Source organism: Rhipicephalus sanguineus, chromosome 11, assembly GCF_013339695.2.
Source record: "Rhipicephalus sanguineus isolate Rsan-2018 chromosome 11, BIME_Rsan_1.4, whole genome shotgun sequence".
Lineage (NCBI taxonomy): Eukaryota > Metazoa > Arthropoda > Arachnida > Ixodida > Ixodidae > Rhipicephalus > Rhipicephalus sanguineus.
In genome coordinates, this window is record NC_051186.1 from 98,534,287 (window position 1) to 98,556,505 (window position 22,219).

The 22,219-nt window shown below is 46.7% G+C and overlaps 1 protein-coding gene across 1 annotated transcript; it reads right to left on the reverse strand.

Moving 5' to 3' along the window:
• Window positions 1-12,593: 12,593 nt before the first annotated feature.
• Window positions 12,594-21,573, reverse strand: LOC119375273 (sulfotransferase ssu-1). Its single transcript, XM_037645454.2, has 2 exons — window positions 21,203-21,573; window positions 12,594-13,370 (listed from the first exon to the last, which is right to left on the reverse strand). The coding sequence occupies exons 1-2, from the start codon at window positions 21,571-21,573 to the stop codon at window positions 12,749-12,751; spliced, it is 993 nt and encodes a 330-aa protein (XP_037501382.1). The 3' UTR covers window positions 12,594-12,748.
• Between the last annotated feature and the right edge of the window lie 646 nt (window positions 21,574-22,219).

Consider the following 22,219-nt stretch of genomic DNA (forward strand, 5'->3'; position numbering starts at 1 on the left):
AGTGAGGAAGTAGCGGAGCTGTTGGCATTCCCCTCCTTCTTTCTGTCCTCCTCCCCTCACTTCCTTTCGCACCACTTGCTATACTATGTTATACATGGCTATACTATGCTCCACAATTTCCCGTTGTCTATTCCCTCTTCGTCACCCTCACCTCCCTTCCACCCCGTTTGATATATATACTACACATGGCTATGCCATGCTTTACCCTTTCCCATCCTCCTATATCTACTCCTAACGCTCACTTCATTTCCCGTCTCCTTGCTTTACTATATGTGGCTATGGTGTGCTTTCCTTCTCTCTTTTTCTATGAGCCTTTCTTTATCTTTCTATTTGATTCTGTCTCTTTTCGTTTGATTATCTCTTTTTCTGGCTTGTTGTCTCTGTATTGATTTCTAGGTCTCTCTATCTTTTTCTGTATTTCCTCCTTTTCTTTATCTCTAGTTTCCATGTCTCTAGTTTCCATGTGTTTGGTCTCTCGCCCATCCGAGTTATTGCGTCCCACGCCGGGCAAATCTGCGCGCGTGTTCTTGGAGCGAAGCAGAACACGAAGAAGAGGACGAAGGGATCGCGCGAAGTTGACGATGTTGACAGTTTTTGTTCGGGACTAACGGGGATTCTCGGAGCATTGAAAACTCCGCTGTTCAAAAAAAAAACTCGCAGAATCTTACAAATACTTGAGACTTCGTACTTTAAACCAGCTGTTCGAGACACGAACGCTCGTGTAATCTTCGAAACCTGCTTCAGTCCACCTCAAGTGATCCCATACAAACTAATAAAAGCGCCAATCAGAACTGCATGCCCTCACCTTAGCTCTGCCGAGGCCCTATGGCGTGCCCAGTAAGCGCATGCCTAAGTTATAAACCCCATGAAATTTGGGCAAATAAGCAAGCGGATGAGAACGTTCGGCAGTAGAAGGTAAGGAAGCCCATCTGGGTGCATTTCTATTTAATGTAGGCGTGTTGACTGCGGCGATATGCTTTGCCAATAGCCTGCTTCCAGCGGATTCGCCTGCGTCATTGTAGCAATGAGCTTCTGACCGTGTGACGAGAACATGTCTACAGCTGATAATGAAAACGTGTCCGTACTCTTTACACAAATAACATACAAAGCTAAAGGGCGTAGCGAGACTGCTGTCACTGGAAGAATACGAAACTAAAGTTAGCGCTCCCCCCAAAATAAAAAAAAACATGATTGATCCCTCCATTATAGCAATCTGTATCCGCGATGCGTAGCGCCTATAGGGGCGCCACTGAAAGCCGCGTAGCGGCGGCCGTTGGAACCGCATGCGGGTCGCGTAGTGGACGCCTCCTTTCACTGCAAGCATGACGGAAGTGCGCGCGTGCGATTTGCCGCTTGTGCGCGTCCCTGATAATTACTTTTGCGGCGATAGTGTGCGCAAAGGAGCCGCGCTTTATAATAGTGGACATGTGTCCGATGTAACAGCTGTGTGGGACGACAATGTCACTATACGCGCCAAGTGTTTGCCACAGACAAGCGTCAACAAGCTTCCTTACGAAGTGGAGCTCATCGTAAGTACACCGCTTTCTTTACAACGTCCCGATCACTAATGCCTGCATGCGTTGACGCATGAACCAACGTTTTTTCTCGACACAGTAGCTTCGTTTACGTGCCATGTGTTTATATAGTAGATTTTGAGGGAGCGCTGTCGCGCCGGCGCATGGATTTCACGGGTGCGGCCACGCGAAGGGTCAGCGTTGGGAAAACTTTGAAACCAGCACGATAAACTTGCGAAAAAATATATCGGCAGCTTGCGCTAGTGGCGCGGGACTGAGTCACTGCGGAGCTGGTGGTCACCTAGCTTGTCATAGCAGCTTGGCTACGTATTTGCTGGGTGTCTTCAGAGAAGAACGTCGGTGCATGTCCGTCGACCCCCTGTAATTTCGCTGAAAAAAATATATTTTGTTGTCTTCACGGATACGTTTAGCTCTTCGACAGCAACTTGTTCGGGAACAAAATTTTCGTCAGGATGAGATGCATCCAGAGACTCTACGGCGATCTGTTTGAAGCGGTTGAAACAGTTCTGGCACAAAATGTCGGTTTCTCTTATGGATGAGGCTTCTTCTGGCGTGCGCCTTCAGGAGGAGTGGCGTCTTAGCCGCACCAGACAGACTGGCGCCGACGCGCGCGCAGGCTCCGCCACTGTCGCGCGCGGCTCGCCGCTGCTGGTCTGCACGTTCGGAAGGAGTGGCGTCTAGCCTCGCCAGACACACTGTAGCCGGCGCGCGCGCAGCTCTTCGCCTTCTGACACTGCGTGCGCTGAAGCCGCTCGATAGCGCCTCTGACTGGCGTTCGCAGGTGGGTAACGCCATGGAGAAGGAGAGCGCAAATGCTGCTCAACAGCGCAGAAGGGCCGAGAAGCTTATCTGATAGGATCCCGAAGTAGTTGCCTGGCAATTAGCGATTCAGCATAAACGTAGTAGCGTTCGCTGAAGACATAGCGACATAAATGGAGAAATAAAAACACGGTAATCGTTCTAACACTGCCTAAACAAAGCGCGATTGCTTACCTTTTGCGTCGGACAGCCGCAATCCACCGTCGCCGTCGCTCTCGCTCATGAAATAGCACCGGAAACTTGTAAAAGTGTGTTCCTGGCGAGTTTTTGTATGTGTTTGAGCAGCCGACAACGCAGCAGTTATTTTTCTACATCGCTGAAGCCCGAGAGAGTCGTTAAATCACGTTGAAAAACACATCCATCCGTGCACTCGCGTAGACGCTCGATGAAACACTGTTCGCCGGGTCCCGCAAGCGCTTCCGAGCCATGGCGGCAGATGGCGTGGTCGGCGCTTTGCGCATCGCCTATACCACGAAAGTAAAAAAAAAATCCACAGCATATCCGCGGGGTGAATTGTGATGAGTGGGGCGAAGCTCCGGAGGCTTTCATCGGTAAACCGTGAATACTCCGGGTAATTCTCAAAGTATATGATCAACTAACACGTGAGAAACACCGTGTATATTTAAACATCAAACTTTTATTGTACTGTTGGTTTACGTGGTTAGAGTGACCTAGAATAGGGGGAGTGTCCAAAGCGCCGGCTCCCGCGTGGGCCTTTTGCCGTGAGCTCCCGCGCCGCGCCGCTGCTGCGCCGGACCCGTGGGCTTTCCGCGCTCGGGAAGCGCGCGGAAAGCGAGGGGCGTCTGCTACGCGCTGTAGTTTTTTGCGCCGCGTTTCCACACAGCGCACTTGAAGTCTACTTAACTTTAGTAATGCGGTGCGGAATGAAGCTTATCCATCTTTAAGCGTTGTGTTAGTGCTGGGCAACAACAGAATGCAAAAAATCATGTGTGAAGCGGCATCAGCGTGGCCTAGTTCCGGTCACAGAGTTCGAGAACGTTGGTGCGTGTGTAAAAATGCGCAAAACGGACACGCGCAAGCAAAGAACGAAAAAAAGAAACCCTATTCGCTCGAGTAATCGGGCAATAGCATCGCGCATGGACGAATTAAGAGTAATAAAAAAAAGTAAATTGCATGCGCAGTCAGCTGAAATACTTGCGCGCAGTGACTTCACGAGCTTTTTACTCATAGTCGCCACTGGCTTCTTAGCCATATGCACACCGCTTTATTTGACAATTCATTAGCCTCCACAAGCTCTTTATTATGTACGGAGCACACCGGGAAGACGCAAGGGAAAGCAAAAAAAAAAAGATAAAAAAGAGTAGAGACGGCCATACGACCGCAATGCTGTTGGCTTCTTTTTGCTTCTGAGGTAGCGTACAACAAGGCTCACCGTGCGCAAACATTTGAAAGAAAAACAATGCCAGGTAAACTAACCTTACTCCACAAGCTTTTGCACAAAAGGCGTAATATAGAAAATGTTTTACAAATATCCAGATATCATGAAACAAAGTTGCAAATGCCCCCATTCTTGCTGTACAAGCTGCCTGAACGAAAATACGGTAAGAAAAAAAATATATATATATATAATCGCATGTTGCATTGGATCGCTGAACGTCAGTATGAAACGTTCGCGCGATATGCGTGCATTGCTTCAAACAACTCATTCTCAACTTCAGATGTTTTCACGGTTCTCGGAGGTTAGCGTTCGCCCGGTTCAGAGACATTACGAAAAGATGTGGACGAGTAGTTACATAAAATACAATTGTTTCTGCGGCAGTTGAGTGCGCGCCAACAGGGCACCCGACCGCAATTTCCCGCTTTTTCCTGAAGACCTCAATATAGCGTCCACCAAAATTTCGTGCTGAAGCTCCGGAGTACTTAAATAGCGAGTCTGCTCATCTCTTGAATAAATATAAAGAGATGACCAGACGGGTAAAGAAAGCCTCTTTTGTCCCGCATCCGCGTGCAATCAGCTGCTCTGAACTGAGAATCGCGTTTGTTTTCGGGCGATCGCTCGTAACATGAAGTGAGGCACACGCGATGTTGCACTGTTATCGTTTCATTTTCTTTGGTTTGTCTTTTTTTTAACGCTAAAGCCTTAGATGCCTCATGAAACACGAAAATTGACCGTCGGCGTCCCGCGTAGCCAACACGAGTGATGCACAAAATCATCACGCGACGAGGTCGACAGAACTTGTGACGTCGCTATGACGTCATTCAACGTGACGTCATATGATGGCGCCATATGGTGATGGAGTCAGACGATGATGACGCCATCACATGACATGATTGCTTTCCATTGCCTCCGTGATCGGCCCCCGATGTAGGCAATGTAAAAGCAGGTGAGGTGCAGAAAGCTTGCAATGCCTTCGATCCTGTCGGCAGTCCGAAACCACGTTATGTGCAGAAAGCTTTCGTAGAGGGGCGAGGGAGGATCAATGCGTCGACTGACGAAAAAGATGGCTTTCCTTTTCGAGTCATCTCCGGCGAATGCATAGGGACCATGTTTTTTTTTCATGTAATTTTTTCGCATACATTTTACCTACGCGGTCAGTTCTTCAATATGTATGGGTAAGTCTAACATGTTGACATCGCTATTGGTGACCACCACGTTTGTTATAACCTGACGGAAACAATCGTCAGACCACACATCGTGAGAATTATTTCTGGATAAAGAAACCCGGTTTGCGCGCCACACACCATATAATTATTGTTAGTCGTTACGCAAATGGCAAGCATGTCAAGTTAGCGATGCCATGACCTATCAGTTCTGTTATTCATACGTACATTCGTTCCCCTTCGTGCCAATTTTCATGTATACCAAGTGGACGAGACACGAGTGCAATAATTCTTTTACTTTTGGTACCGCGGCCACGCCGACTGACACATTCGGCTTCGCATGAAATGGCTTGAAACAGCAGAGCGCCGGAGGCAGCCTTGTAAAACAAATCGAACGCACGAAGTAAAAGATAGGATATGAAGGGTGCAAACGCGTTCGCATGCATGAGCTAGTTACTACGTGCATATGTGCTACGTTCTCCTGGTTATCTCCAGTTTATTCTCTCCTGCAGCAAGTCTACGTTCGTCATTCCACACGAAAGTAAGCTAAGCGCCTTTTCTCACGATGAAGTGCTCGCAGGATGCATTCCTTAAACAGCCGCGGAAGTGTGGACCAATGCGGTGACAAAGCAGCTGCAAGGATATATACGAAAACCCAGTTTGTCAACACCCAAACGCGTTCTCTGTGTGATGAGTCGCCGCAGTATTATGTTGCATTGACGCAGTATTAAATTTTGCCCAAATTTCCACAATTTTAGCTAATAGCGGCCAAAATATCACGCGCGTAGCAGACGCTTGCCGCTTAAGCGTGGCTTCCGCCGCGGAGAAAGCCCACGGGTCAGGCACGGCAGCGCCGCGGCGCGGAAGTTCACCGCAAAAGGCCCTCGCTCCTCCCACGTATTTGCGCGGTGCTTTGGACACTCCCCCTATTCTAGGTCACTCTAATGTGGTCCATTCATTACAACGGTCCCCCTAGCGTACGTCGCCGCACTAAATCGAATGATTGCCTTCCACCAATGACACGCGCCATATGTGAATCTTCCGTGAATTCTGCCCAGTGCATCATCAACGACGTCAGATCAGGCGCGTTTATACTAAAGGGTCGATGAGAGTCATGGCGACTTGCAGCTCACATTAATTTTGCATGTACGCTGTGAATTTTTATTGTTTAATCACGCACAAGAGAAATCTCACACAAGCACTACCTTGGAGGTCAAAATCGTGTGCCTATATTACAAGGTGGTCAGTGAACGGTTGTGCAGCGCGAGCAGTCGGTTTTTTCAATCAAGAAACTCGTTAGCAGGCGCTGCCTGCGTCGGCGTCGCGAGGCGAGAGAAGGTGGGGGTACTAGAACACGCACCTGCAACGCAGCGAGCGCGGCGCGTCGGCGTCACAAGGCGCGAGAGGGAGGGGGGGGGGAGGGCTAGAGCACGCATCTGCAACACAGCGAGCGCCTCCGCGCCATCTAGGAATCTTTCTGAGAACTAGAGGTGGCTAAGACAGCGCCATCTAGTGAACACTCCAAAAACTAGAGGTGGCTTCCGACTACTACTACTACATACTACAAAGGAGGGACAGACCCACACTCAAAGGAGGTTCGCCCCTAAAAGTGTCCTTACATAAGTTGTTGAGTGTTTTAAAGACGATAGTCTTTCTTGGGGAACTTAAACGCAGAAATTTTGGTCTGTCTTTCTGTTTGTCGGCACGTCACTCGATTCAGCCACCCGGCCAAAGTTGAACCACTTGCCCAAGGGCCAGCCATCTTGATTGACTGACTAGGTTCATACTTGCGTACATTTTTGATCAAAAAGCAAACATTACGCATATCTGAGGCGCAACATCACTCCGCAAGTGATAGGTGGTGGGTTCCTTTAAAAGAAAATACATAGATACGTAATTCTAGAGACCCTAGTTTCTTAAGCTGCACTGAAAATGCGACTGCGCTGAAACTTGCATTCCTCCGTGCCCTCTGCACGAGATCATTGCTGTGTTTCGGTTTCGGTTCAGTATTGCGCTGTACGGATGCCAAAGGGCGCCGCTCTGGCATTCCTGTTTTACCCAGGCGACGTGTAAATAAAAAGTGTGTGGAGAGTACTCATTGAGTGCGGACGTTTCTTCTGCTTCGGCGCATCGCGCCAAACCGCTTGTTCGGGCTCCCTGGCGTACCCGCCGGTCGCGTTGGTCACCGCCGGTCTTCGCCTGCTGCTGCGCCGGGACTACCAGCCCGCAACACAGCACTCATGTTTCCCGATGTATTGCGAGATGGCATCCATATCTCACGCAGCGCCTCTTCCAGCGTTTTTAGACGACATTTTGAGCGAACCACGCAGATACGCGTCCAATTTTTTTTTTTGTAGCACCGTTTAACGTGGATGCACCCAAGTTGACGCTAGGTGGCATATCTCCATCTCGACGACTAACGTCCAAGATCAACAATTATACAAACCTTTGTGGTAGATGTAGTAGTTATCGGGGAGAGTGTAATCAGAGAAAGTGGTGTGACAGCCAGAAGAGTGTCGACTGAGGTCGCCATTCCGCAGCAGGTTAAAGACTAAACTGATCTCAACGGCCAGACTCGGGGGAAACGCAATGCGCGTCGTGCTTCCCCTCTAGCCCGGCCGCGATATTTTTTCGGGGCCAGCATAAGCGGGAACGCGTTGTAATGAGGCGGGTGTGCGTCACACAGCTATTTTAAATGCCAAGCATTTCTTAGCGAACCTTTGGCACGTTGAACGCTTCTATCTATCTATCTATCTATCTATCTATCTATCTATCTATCTATCTATCTATCTATCTATCTATCTATCTATCTATCTATCTATCTATCTATCTATCTATCTATCTATCTATCTATCTATCTATCTATCTATCTATCTATCTATCTATCTATCTATCTATCTATCTATCTATCTATCTATCTATCTATCCGCCTACGTCTGGGGGCTCTCATGATCACCTCTTTAACTTGGTGTAGACCATAATCGGCATGAGAGGGTAGGAGGATTTGACGAATATGACTGTTCGGTCATGATATGAATAACATGAAAATCCTGCCGCGTACGTCGTCAAACCCTTTCCTCCAGACGCGTGTGTCACATACCCGTATACTATAAGCGCGTATGCGAAACAAGAGATTGACAGTTTATATCTTCCCTGGAACGGCGAGAACAAAGACTGATCATTTAAATGCGAGAGCGTTAAACAAAACCGGCATCGCCGCGTCGACCCGACGAATGGGAATAATAAATATTAGGATCCCAGCAGGAATCGAACCCAAGCATTCTGCGTGGCAGTCAGCTTTTTTTCAACACAGCGACGTCAGGTCTATAGACTGGTTTGGAAAAACAGCCTATGCAAGAGTGAGTGAGTGAAACAACTTTATTCGGTCCACAATAGACGCGAGTAAACTCAAAACACTAGATATGTACTCCTACGAGTACATATCACATATATGCTAGTAGGGTAGAGATGTGGGCGAGTTGGAACTGATCTATTTTGAAAACTTTTCAGCGGGAACGGGACGGAGCACAAAGAAGAGGACACAAGACAGCGCTCGTCTTTTGTCCTCTTCTTTGTGCTCCGTCCCGTTCGCTCTGAAAAGTTTTCAAAATACTAGTAGCAGTACATATATGATATGATATATATATGAAAAACACTAGATATGTACTCCTACGCGTCATATCAGATTAACATCTGTGGTTCCAGTGTGGGCTCCGCTTTCATAGCAGTGTAATAAACATTTCATTTGTATTCATAATATTCAGCAAGTTATATTGAAGCATTGCTCGACCCCGGAGGAATACATTGACGAATATTACGTGTGACATTAACACGATAGCACCATAAAGTGCATTTATTTTCGATAATATTGACCTATGTACTCTAACGTGAGGGCTGGCCTTACGTCGCACCATAAGTTACCCTTTAAACGCCAGTGTTGTCGACGTGTCTGGTAAGCACACGATGTCCACACAGCTACTACACTTACAAAAACACATTGATCCACCTTGTAACAATTGGCTCAAAGCCATCAAATACAGCATAGAAGTACTCGCTGACTGCTTCCCATGACACCGATTCCCACAACCTATAAGATCTGCCGATTTTTTTTGGTTAGCTTGTGTTGCGTTTCGCCGCAAATATTCTGAAACCTTGTTGGGGAACCAGCCTCGTAAAGGTAAGCTTCACCACACTTCTTCCTTTCCTTCGCTGGAAACAAGACCTGGTAGCGTGCACGCCTTTACCTACACGTATACAATTTATTGCAAAGCGATATTCATAGCGCGGATCAACATAAATCTAAACCCCAGCGCCCAAGCCATTGTGGCCCAGATAGAAAAAGAAAGGCCTATTTACACAAAGGCAGAGAGGTCGTCCTGAGAGGTAGTATGTTCTAGCCTGCTACTCTACACCGGGGGAGGTGAACGGGGAAGAAAAAAAATTACACAATCTCCTGCTAGAGGGGACCATCAAGCGATGCGAAGCCGGAGCACTTGAACGATCGCGCTCAGTTGTCGTTTGTTGGGCATGCTACCGACCTCGCGTCGTGGAACGCGGAGAGGAACACTACGCCCGTCGTGTGTTCCCTCTAGCCTGGCCGATAATTCTCACAGGGCGAGCTAGGAACGCGATCGACAGAATTTCGGCATGTCGAGCCCGCATTTCAGAAGAGTCAACAGAAGCAAGCGCTGGACTGAACGCGCGCAGCGCTCTCCCACTTGAAGGAGACTAGAGGAGGAGAGTAGCGCATGCGCCGCGAGAGCAAAAGCGAGAACGCAGGAGAAGCGCGAGCAGGTGCTGGGGGAGAAGTGTAGAGAGTAACGCGCAGCTGTTGGAGAGAACGAAGGAGGCGAGTTGCGCATGCGTAGTGTGAGTGCGGACGCCAAGGCCAACGCCGCGGGACATACCGCCGAGCAAGGAATACTTCGCTTCTAAAAAGTCACAATTTCGCCGCAAGGGCGAAGCAATGAATCCGATAGCAAGAAAAGCGGCCCGTGATGGACGCGCTACTACGCCGCAGAAACATCTACCCCCCCGGCAGCAACTACCGCGCGAGCAGACAGCGGAGGGGCAAAGTTCACCCTGCGCAACTATTAGAAGGAGCGAGCGAGCTGGCCTACGACCTTTAAATGCGCCCGTTGCACTCCTCGCGTCATTTCGCTGGTAATGAAGAAATGCTTATAAGCGCCTGCCGTCTCGGAGTCCTGCAAGCGGGAAAGGGTGTGTTATAACACTCGCCGTTAGCTACCTGAAGGACCTGCGCTTTGTGGCGTAGTGGTTAGCGCCACGCGCCTGCCGAGCGTGAGGTCGCTGGTTAGGTTCCGCACTTCGGAAGAATTTTTCTGAAATATTTTTCCTTGGGACTTTTATATATATATACATACTGATACATACACGCCGAGACGGTCCGAGACGTTCCATATAATTGCTATCGCAATAAAAGTGTAAGGTAAGGTAGGTAAGTGAGTACATACAGTCACGTCAAGTTGGCGCAATGCTAAATTTTAGCTACAATCTCAACACGACGAGGAATCTCAACACGACGGCAGTGCTGCGCCAGTTTATTTGCGCAGTCAGGAGCACGTCCTGACCTGGTTCTAAAATTGCAAAGACATGGGAATATTGAGGTTGTAGCAGCAATCGAGTTTCTGCATCTTCGACATGGCCCCTTCGAAAAATCTCATACGACAGATATGCACAAATTGCTTACGAGAAATAGGCGTGGATTCTGAGAATACATTTCAGTTCGAAGTTAGCGCTCGTCTCGTGTTTATGTTGCTTTCTTGTGTCCCCGTAATTTTTGCGCTACATGCTCTACGACAAATTGCTTGTCTGATTTTGTTTTGTTCATGGATGTTCACGTGAGGACATATGTTGGGCTGTTTTGCTGTGACGTTTTTGCCAACTTGAAGAAGCGGGTGTCCTTTTCAATAAAGTTCAGTTTTCAGTCAGCGCCTGCCCCGTGTCTTCTTCCCCGTCTCCTCTTTTCCACGCGCTCAGTATCGCCATGACTCGTACGATCACACGACATTACTCGATATCTGCCATATGAAATATTTCGGCAGGAAAATTTGTTCAGGTAACAGCGACACGATCCGTGTTAATCACAATTTTCTCTGTTCAGTTGTTCCCCCAGTAAAAATATTTTACTTGCTCGAGTAGCAGTTCACGGATGGGTGTGGAAGTTGAAACAACTTAACAGAAACCACATCAACGCTGTTGTTAAAAAGGTAATGCTTTTTCACACAAGCACCGTGCCGCGATAGCCTTACAGAGAAATCACACGAGTCATTCTACTCTGTGATGTATGACCCGCGAAGCACTTGCACACCGCAGTGTTCGACAAGAGCACATATATGTAGCTTCCGTTATTTGCTAATGGTAGAAATCATAGCTTTGTAATTCCCGTGATATACACTGATTAGTTCGGTTAGAATCGTAGACAGACTCTTGGGCATCATATATACACGGCTGTTGAGTACTTGAGCGACTTGGAATGGTTGGATACGTCTTTACATTCTTGCGCCATTTTCTGCGTTCGCGCGCGTTCATTGCTTCATGGAGCGGTCCATATGGTGCGCAGCAGTGCAAACACATCAAGACCCCAGAGGATATTTTTCACAATTATACAAGAATATTATTCGTCTGGTCGTGTCCGGATAGCTCTACCATGCAGCAGTGGAGCTGGCAAGAGGGGAATAAATAACAAATTGTGCAAAGTAATGGAAAGAAAAATAATGATATTGTTAGAAAAGGGGACGACGTATGATGGCCGTCATTTTCGTAGGTATTCAATGAAATCACAAAAGTCTAAACGATGTCCTCTTTAAAGGGTAAGAAGCAACACCTTTTTAACCTTTTTTCATTCCTTAAGATCACATCGGCAAACTTCTCGGCCATCCTAGTAGACCAGAGTGGCGCAGTTCTCAACTCTGCATCTCTCATGAATACCACCCCGGCTAGAGCCGAGCAGGCCGCGGTGGCTCTCGCATTACTTCACGAGAACAGGCATCAAATCTACACCGATTCTCGCGCGGCTGTCAGAGCCTTTGCATCAGGTTCCGTTTCCGCCGAGGTCGCACACATCCTAGGCGACAGAGTCATTTCCTCACGCACCATCACGTGGTTTCGGGATCATCTCGGGTAGCACTTACCCTCTCTGACTAACCTTAACAAGGTCGCCCAGGGCCTCGCGCGTGAGCTAACCCACTGCGCCAAGTTGGACGGAGGCAGCACCTCGGGGACTGGTCGGGAGGTCTTTCGAGATCCTTTATTCACTTTCAACGAGGTTTCTAAGCACTACCAGCTGTCTAGGCGAAGGTTTCTTCTTCCGCACGAGAAACTCTCCAGGCCTCAAGCTGACACGTTTCGAATGCTGCAGGCCAGGTCTTATCCTAGTCTATCAACCCTAAGTTCTTACACGGATGCTTTTGAACCGGACTGTCCCGATTGTGGCGCCAGAAGCAATTTTGATCACATGCTCTGCCGGCGTCCCTCCTTACGGGGCCCTCAACGCCTCACTGAAGAAGAGTGGTGCTCCAAGTTAAGGAGCTCGAATCTCCTACACCAGTTAAGGGCCGTCCAGAGGGCCCACGACGCGGCGGTGAGGCTTGGCCTCCCCGTCCCCACGTGGGAGCGGCCCGCGGTGCTGCCGCCCTGAACGGCTGCGGTGCTCCTCAGGACTATCTTAATAAAGTTCATTGTCTGTCTGTCTGTTAAGATCAACATTAGCTGTCTCTTTATTACACACCGTTATTATGTTGTGTCATCTTTATCTTATCCCCTAGTGTAAAGCTCGGGCCTATTGAAAGCTTTAATGTCATATGAGGGTTTCACGGTAGTCCAATGCCGTCCCAAAGACTCATGACATCACTTCCAGCAGTCTTAACAGCCATCGTTTTTTTCATGCGAATCACCTGATCAGGCCTAAAGTGATTGCGCCAGTCACCCACTATTCCCTTGCGTATGAATTCTGCGGTTGCAGGTTTCTTCGCCATTTTTTCACCCGCTGTCTCTAGAACGCGCTTCATCCACCACGGCTTCTTGTCTTCAGACATGGACTTCATCTGTTCGCTCCCCTTCTGGATAACTTCGTTCACACTTTCCTGCATAGCTTTTAAACTTGTGTTGTTTACGACACGCGTTAGCGCGCTTGGGTTCTGTTTTAATTCCCAAGCGTACTTTTCCCCAATAAATTCGGCAATCCTCATGATCCATGCCGCCGTGTCCTTCCTCAGATCCTCGTACGTCACGAAGAGGACATTTTCGTCCAGTCTTCGCGCGTACCAGGACAGAACGTGCTCGAAGTAGTCCCCAATGGCTACATTGCCTTCGATGAACATGTCGACGAATTCATCGAAAGTGCCATCTTCGAAGCAATAGGCAGGCAGGCCCTTGGTGTGGTAGTAGAAGGAGACGCAACAGTCGTAAGGATTTCTGGTTATGTAGATGTACCTTGATATGAAAAGGTAAAAAATGCAAACATCTTCACGTCAGACTCTACACAATAGGAACAAAAGGGAATAAGCAGCCACTAAGTCGTTGGACGTCTCCCATGTCGACGTCATTTTTTATTTTCTTCACTATAAATTTGATATAGTGATATGCGTCCAAGCCACAGCACTTAAACTGGTAACTGGCTCGTCTCTGTATTTGCGTACCTATACTTGAGCATTTAATTATGGTAACTTAAGCCTTTCAGATACATCATTATGGAACACAAGGCATTCAACACGCTTTGTGGTAGGTGTATACGTCCTATACGTCATAGGATTGTTCCGAGCACATTACACACAAACATCGTGTCTAAATAAAACTTGTTGGGCTAGTTGGTAACTCGTAATATTGCAAGAACTCGTCATATTGTGTGGTGTGCGTGTGTCTTGAGTGTGTACGTGTGTGATTCTGTGAGTGCTTTGTGGAAATTATAAATTGCGCTAAGTTTCTTTCTTACAATATGAGCGTGTCTAAGTTCAACTAAAATTACTATATTCTGCTTAGCTCTCACCACTAAGGGTAGTAATTGGCTCATGGCCATCAAAGGCGCTGATCAAGGAGCAATTAAAGCACATGAACGCCTATTTATGCTTCCAGTTGCAGTAAATATAGTCTGCATCATATGGTTAAAATCTTTCTCATGGTGTCTGTTTGTGTTAACGTTAATGTGATTACGCAATATTTTTTCTTCTTTAGGTGTTACATATTGCATGAATTCCTACAATTTATTTTTTATTAATTCCAAATGGTGACTCGAAAAGGCGTACTCGTCGCCAGTAAACAGCAACTCCCCTTTAGCTTCATCTCAATATGAAAAGGTTATCGCCGCAGTGGTGGTTCTTGTGCTTCTCCTAATTTTAATGGAAAAACAATAACAGGTGGCATTTAGCTAGTCCTGCCCACCTGCGTATGCTTTAGCACCGTTTCTGGGTTCTTTCACTGTTTCAGTGTTCACTGGACCTGTCCCAGTCACCCTTGAATTCATAAAAAGTCACGCACACTATAGATAACTGTTTTTAAATAAACATTTTTAAATTGTATGCATTGAAATTGACCACACAAATTTGTAAGGGCGCTTTCTTTAACGCACAAATGTCACTGACTTGCGGATGTATTTATTGTCTTTACAGGGCAGAAATCAGTGCAAGATGGTAGGTCCATAGGGTGCTCAGAATTAAAGGGACACTAAAGAGCAAAACGATTTTTCTCATATTAGTAAATTACTCTTTCACGATACCAAAACCACCACGCTTGCTGCGAGAAGACGCTCAGTGAGCGAGAAATCGCGCAAAAAGGTAATGTGTGTGGTGACGCCACCTTGAGGTTTCCGCACCATTCGCCGTGACGTCACATATTTTGACGGCGCCTACTAAGAGCTAACGGTAAAAAATCCCTTAACGGTAAAAATGAAGTATACTATCCTCTGTGAGGGCCATAGACTTAACATACCAAGTTGGAGGAAATTTTGTTGAGCCAATGGCGCCAAATTACGATGAAGATACTGAAATCCGTGCGTCACGCGTGGATGGTTTGCGCGAAATTTAAAAATTAGACTTTGAACTTCATTTCTCCTTTAATATTACACCTATGATGGTGAAATTAGCGGCATTGCAGTTCTCAAAGTACAATTTATCAATCTAAACCGATCCATTGTTTCTATTTAGTGTCCCTTTAAGCCTAATGGTTTTCTGAAAATTCAGCCCTGGGAGGTACGTGGAAACCACCTTTGCACATAATAATACTATCTGGGGTTTAGCGTCCCAAAATCACGACATGATTATGAGAGACGCCGTAGTAGAGGGCTCCGGAAATTTTGACAACCTGGGGTTCTTTAACGTGCACATAACTCTAAGTACACGGGCCTCAAACATTTTCGCTTTTGTCGAAAATGCGGCCGCCGCGGCCGGCATTCGATCCCGCAACCTTCGGGTCAGCAGTCGAGCGCCATAAGCACTAGCCCACCGTGGCGGGGCGCCTTTGCACATAAGTTATGTATCTAGAGGGACACACAGTGAGACAATAATTATCGATCTTAGCCGGTCAGTTTACAAAGATTGAGTGAAGAACATTTTAGTGACTGCCGCAAGCGGGCATGTTCGTTTTGAAAAGTCGGAAGCAGTCGCGTTTCTACACACTTACTCTTGGAAGAATTCTTCTAGCATGTCTGTGTCCCGACATATCTCGCTGAAAATTTTAATTACAGTTTCCATTATTGCGCATGCAAGACAGTGAGCACTGGTACAAAGCTCCTGCCCGATCTGCCGCGGCAGTTGCCTAAGGCGTTAATATGACAACGGCTCGAAGGCATATGATAACGCTTAACCTTTTGCTACCGGCTGGCGATAGCAAGCGTGACTGCTCGCCACATAAGGGAGGAACATTGAACCGATGCACACCGCCTTCCATGTGTAATCATGCAAACATCAATTAAACTTTGCCTGGGCACACTTCTTTCCGCACCATTCGCCGTTACGTCACATATATTGACGGCGCCTACTAGGAGCTAGGTCATCCCTTCTCTTTAGTGACCGTGCTGGGAGGTAGTGTGCAAGCACAGGCTATCACAGGCAAGCTATAAAAGTTCTTCCGAGTGGAACTGTGTACAGGCGCGACTGCCTTCGCTGTGCCTTCGGCACGGCGATGTCGTTTCCGTTGACGTTCGAGTTCGCATCGACGTTCCTCGCAAGTAGTTTGCTCCTCTGCGGTGCGGAATGCGCAAGGCCTACCCATATCGAATCAGCCAAAGTCTTAACGATTGGCTAGCGAGATCACGTGTGGAAAGCACCCGAGACTCTACAAGGCGTTGCAAGAAATGTGTCCAAAATTCTAAAAAAAAATATGAAAATGCGATATTTGCTCACTACTTTCTCAATTGCTTTTATCTGTAGAGGCAGGCATCTTAAGATGGTTGAAGACATCATTTGGGACAGTAACTAAAAAATTAATTTCATTAACTTTTTTAATTAGTGGAACTAGGCAGTTATGTCAAGTGGGACAAGTGAAGTTCTTCATGCGAAGAACCCGTCGCAGCTTTGGCATATATTTATTTATTTATTTATTTATTATTTTTTTAGATGTTTTGCAGGCCTATATTTAGGCCCAAGAAGGAGGGGCCAGAAAAAAAAAAGTTGTACAATGGCACTGCACTTAATCAACCAACTTATATAGCACTTGAACAACAGTGTTACGGCACATAAAGAGTGAACAGAACACTCATGCGCAGCAGAAGTCAGCTAACAACATCACTGAGGCACTGTGAATACACGCCATATGGATACATCATTCAGAACTAAACAAAAAAAAGTTTCAAGCTGATCAATATCTACGGGCTGAAAAACACTTATTCGCAAAGAGTACAAGTCAGCAATAGTCCTAGGAAAAAAACAATTTTTAAAAGCAGTGGTACGGGCAAAAACAGGCGCCAATGAATATTTATGCTTATGTCTTGTTTTTCTAGAAGATAGAGGTTTCACACAGTTGGGCAAACTTGTTGTAACTTACCGGAAAGAAGTTTGTGTAGGAACGTTAACCGATTAATTTTCCTCCGAGTTTCCAGTGTTTGGATGTTGTTCAGTTTCATAAGTTGTGTTGGCGAGTCATATCTTTTATACTAGCTGAATATAAATCTGTCAGTCTTCCGTTGAATTTTTTCAATCAAGGCAACGTCTTTTTTACATTGACGGTACCAAACAACTGAGGCATATTCAAATTTTGATCGAATGCAGGTGTTGTATGCCAATAATCTGGTCTCCTTCGTGGAGGACATAAGTTTCCTCTTAAGAAACGACAGTTTACTAAGTGCAGCCGTGCATGTGCTTGCAATGTGGTCTGGCCACGTAAGTGACTTTGTTAAAGGGGTGGTGCCACCATGTTTGTGGCTTGCGCGTTCTTTGCTGTAAGCGTTTCCTATAGCTCCACGAAGCATGATGCACGCACCAAGATTCATGTTTTCACGCTAAATAATTTAATATCGCCTTTTGATGCGGTCAACTTTCGGTTTCGGTTTCTGGGCGCCAAGGTTGGGCAGTGACGTAGAAGTGTAGGAGGCTTGGTCACGTGACCACACAAGGCTGTGACGCACTTAGCCAAAACGCGATTGAAACTCGGCGAGTGATGTAGCAGCCGATGCTTTGCCGGTACTATAGTGAACTAGAATATATTCTAGTTCACTACAGCCGTTACGTATGTTGCTGAGGTGGCGGACGTCCGGAGGTCACTAACGTCACTACAGCAGGTATGGTGTGACGTCACTACAACTTTCGTTGCCCATCCTACAGATCTACGTGAGTGTTGGCGCGCTAGCGATGGGTTTCGATCGGGAGAATGGGCATTTAGGTACACTTTGGAAGTGAATTAAAATATATTCCAAACGTTTGCTGTGTCCGACCCTTCGTGTGGGGTGTCCTTGCATACAGAGGAAACCCACAACAGGCTTGTTATAGCCTGGAAATTTCATGGCACCACCCCTTTAAAGTGACTCCAAGATATTTGTATTTTTCTACGTCTGTGAGCGGGATATTGCGGAGACAATAAGTATAAAGGCTGGGAGTTCGTTTTCTTGTTATTTTCCAGAGAACTGTTTTGTCACTATTAAGTTCCGTGCCCCAGTTTTGACACCACTCGTCTGTACTTGTAAGAGACTGCTGAATATGTGGTCGTTTACACAACACATTTCTTTAAAAACAACACAATCATCGCGAATAATCGGACAGATATGTCCTTATGAACGGCATCAACTGAATCATTAACGAAAATTAGGAATAATAAGGGACCTAAAACACTACCTTGTGGCACACCGGAAAAAATATTTAGGGAAGAAGAACAACCCCTGCCCTCAACAAATTGAGTTCTGTTTTTTAAGAGCATATGAATCCACTTAACAATACCCGATGGAAGCCCAATATTTTCGAGCTGAAACAAAAGTTTTCCATGAGGCACGTTATCAAAGGCCTTGCTAAAATCTAAAAAGAACACATCAGTCTGCCCAGATATATCTAGAACCCGTGCGAATTCATGCACTGTAGGCACAAGCTGAGTTACCGTAGACATCATTTATGCACCAGAGCACGCCTCTCTCGCACCCAGGCTGCTGGCGAGCCGCGCGAATACTCTCGCGCCCAGACGCCGTGCTTCCAAGGCGCGCATTAGTTGCGCTAAGTAAACAGGGCAAGCTGCAGTTCTGAAGCTTTAAAGTGCGAAAAAGTTCCTCTTCGCGCTGCTTCCGCGTATAAGAGCTCGTCTGGTAAGTACTGCGTCATTTTTGGATGCCAAAGCAAGCAGCGCAACAGGAGGATAATACTTAGCGCTGGCTGCGTCGATCACGACCCTCCACAGGAATAGTGCCGGTGCGGTGTTTCCAGCTTCGCCGCGAGTGGATAATTGTAATTCAAGCACAAAAACTAGGAGCCGAGTGAAAATGCGCGAGCAAGTACACTAAATTCATGTATTGTGGATAATTGTAATTCAAGCAGAACAACTACGAGCCGAGTGAAAATGCGCGAGTAAGTGCACTAAATGCGTGTATTCTATAGTGTGATGTCCACCTATTTCATCTTACGAACCTAATTTGCTTGACACGCAGCTGGTTTGAAGGCATACGCAAGCTTAGTGTGGGGTGCACTTAATACCTCTGAGCGTTTCCATTGTCGCAAATGTAGTGCAAGGTAGGGCTTTCATTCACAAACAATCAGCATGCTTTGCCACTTTCAACGTAGTATCAAGCTTTAGTGTTTTTCATGGCATCCATGGCTTCAAGATTAGAAGCGTTCGTCTTCAAACGGTAGTAAATGGTGCGGTGTTCCTCAACAGCCGGCCAGAATTCCGTGCTATCATTTCAGTGCTTGATGTCCACAAATTTATTTGGACCCGAGGCATCCAGCTGCACATAATACATATATTGGCACGTACGTAGACAGTAGCCACGCCAGTGTCCTTTACGTCGCAGGCGCAGCGCTAGCTCAAGCAGCTAAATTTTTCGCATACTTACAAAGCACACGTTTATTAAGAGACAGCAGGATTCCGCCTATTTCAATATCGGCTTTACTAAGAGTAGCACACTTTCGCTTGTGAAGCATCATCGTTACAGGATTAAAGTTGTGCAGATAGCTTCAAAAGAGATCGATGAACGATACTGCAGGTGACACTCTCTGATAGCACGTTTTTGTGAGCGAGACGCATTATTTGAAGCGCTCTCGTGAAACAAGTTACGTTCCGCGAAACTACCCGCAACACCTACTCTAATTATTCCGCGACGCTTGTTAAAATAATGAGTTTTCACAAAACTTCGTGCGCAACTTGTAATATGTGGCAACAAAACATCGTTTCACTCTTTCGCGAGCTGCACTGCAATTACGATTAACGCGTACTACATCGAGGACGTTTCTTAACAAATGTAACAGCGTACGTACATGACGGGGTTGCTTCCGCAGCCTGCTCAGCACGTACTTGATACATTCTAGATTTGCATGAAGCAAGGTATCGTTAATGTTCGAATAAATACAGCGAAAATGTCTAGCCTAGAAACAACACGAAACACGCTCTCCGACGGGCTGAGTTTTGGGAGTTTCCTGTTTGCTCTGTGCAACGGCTGCTGGCATGGCAGTCCGGGAATGTTGTTTTGTCGCGTGTGCGATAGACGGCGCGACGCACGATGCAAATATGGCGCTATGCATGGAATTCGCTGTGTGCTGGTCTATAGAAAACGCGGCCTCCTGTAAATATTGTGGCTTAATAAAATTCAAACAAATTCAACGGCGAACCGAAGTCGAAGCTCCGACGAGCGCAACAAGCCGATGAGCTGAATGGCGTCACTATTCAACACAACAATTACAGATGCGTAGATTTTCAGCGTTCGTTAACGTATTCGCGCCACGCGTGCTTTAATTGCACGCGCACCCCGCGCACCCACACAACGTAGTTGGTTGATGGTTGATGTAACGATGCTAACTCATTCTGCGCGTCTTAGAACAATATTGCAGCTGCGCTCTTCCGCGTTTCCGTTTCCGTTTCGCCGTTGAATATGGGTTAATTTCATCAGTTTCATTACGTACACCAATTAATGCTAAATGCGGCTCTTTCGAAATACCAAAGCTGCAATGGCCTCTTTGCATGAAGAACTTCAATTTTCCCATTGGGCATAACCACCTAAATCCACTAATAGAAAAGTTAATTAATTCAACTTTCTTCATTACTGTCCAAATGATGTCTTTAGCCATCATAAAAGCCCTGCGGCTACTGAAGAAGTAATTGGGAAGGCATCAAAGAAATATCGCATCTCCCTGGTGTTTGAGAATTTCGCGCACATTTCTTGAAACACCCGGCATTATTGGCTAGCGAGATAGCGTGATGTGAATCCGCTGCCAGATTTGCAATACGCCGCTATCAAGTCAAAGCAAGCTCACGTAAACTGCCAGTTCAGCTAATGGCATCTCAGTGGATGCCTTCCGATACTGCTACTACTACTAACTACTACTACTACTACTACTACTACTACTGCTACTACTACTACTACTACTACTACTACTACTACTACTACTACTACTACTACTACTGCTCCTACTACTACTAGTACTACTACTACTACTTCTGTGGCTCATGTAAGGTATAATACACCTTCGCTGTAATAAACGTCTCGCCGCAATAGCTAAGTGGTTATCAATGCGTGTGAGGTGACTCATTTTTAGAATTTCTATTTTGTTCTACTGTTCTGTGAAGGCGTGTGCGCGAATGCATTTTATGCACCTGTGAATGACAACGCAGTTTGATAGAAATGAGTTCAAGCGTGATCATACTTGGCCTGCTTCGAGTAGGGGTGCAAGTGAAATGGCATGTGAGTTTTAATGGCTCCTGGTCTCGGCATGACCCTCGCGGACATGGAGCCCTGCATTTCCAGGAATGGCATGGCGGTACTCTGCTCGAGCAGCCCTCTCGGTGGCGGTCGGCTGTTGAGGATGTTGTACACGATGTGCTGCATCCATGTTGTTCCGCACTTTGGGTAGCTTACAATGAAGATGTCATCTGGGCGCGGTTGGTACCTGAGAGCGTCGCGGACAAGCTCATCGACGAATGAGGGGCTGACGAGATATCCGTCGATTTGACGGTACACAGCCACGTGTCTTCCTTTTAGCTTTCTGAGTTCACGGTCCTCTGCTACCTTTAACATTGCCATCACGTTCAGGGTAGGGCCTGAAAATTGAAATTAAACGAGCGAATCTTGTAATGTTCAACGGCAGTGACACATTAATTTCATTTGTAATATTTTGTCACAGCACACAGGATAATTACGATAGCAAAGCGAGTACAATCTATAGCAGTGCAGTTTGACAAACGCGCCACCCGATAGTTGGCTGCATCTTGGTAGTAGCAAATACAGATTACAAAATATTTGCACTATCAGCGCACACGACAGGCAGAATACAGCCCTCAGATATAAACGAGTACGCATTAGCAAAATGTTATGTGAAGATAACGAAACCCAACCTCGGTGAAAAGTGAGCGTTTTTGCGGACATGGTCATTCCGAAAGTATGCATGATGCAATTATTTTTTACAGCGAAAGCTGTTATGAGATCATTTCACCGGCCGTTTTTGGCGCCGTAGTTGTCCGCCGCCGCCGCCGCCGCCACCGCCGCCGCCGGTGTCCGTAACTAGTATCGCTCGAAATAAGAAAAAAAAAACGAAATAAAAAAAATTCCAGGACGGAACGAGGTTCGAACCTGCGCCCTCCGCGTAGGAGCCCAGTATTCAACCTCTGAGCCATGCCGGTGCTTGAAACTGCTTTGCAAGAAGGTCCTATACAGGCTTCATGTC

Excerpts from the sequence above, each read along its gene's own strand:
- LOC119375273 (XM_037645454.2), bottom strand. The coding sequence starts at position 21,573 with ATGTTAAAGGTAGCAGAGGACCGTGAACTCAGAAAGCTAAAAGGAAGA. Across the intron at positions 13,371-21,202 it reads CCCTACTCGAAGCAGGCCAA|GTACATCTACATAACCAGAA; the intron begins GTATGATCACGC and ends TTTCATATCAAG.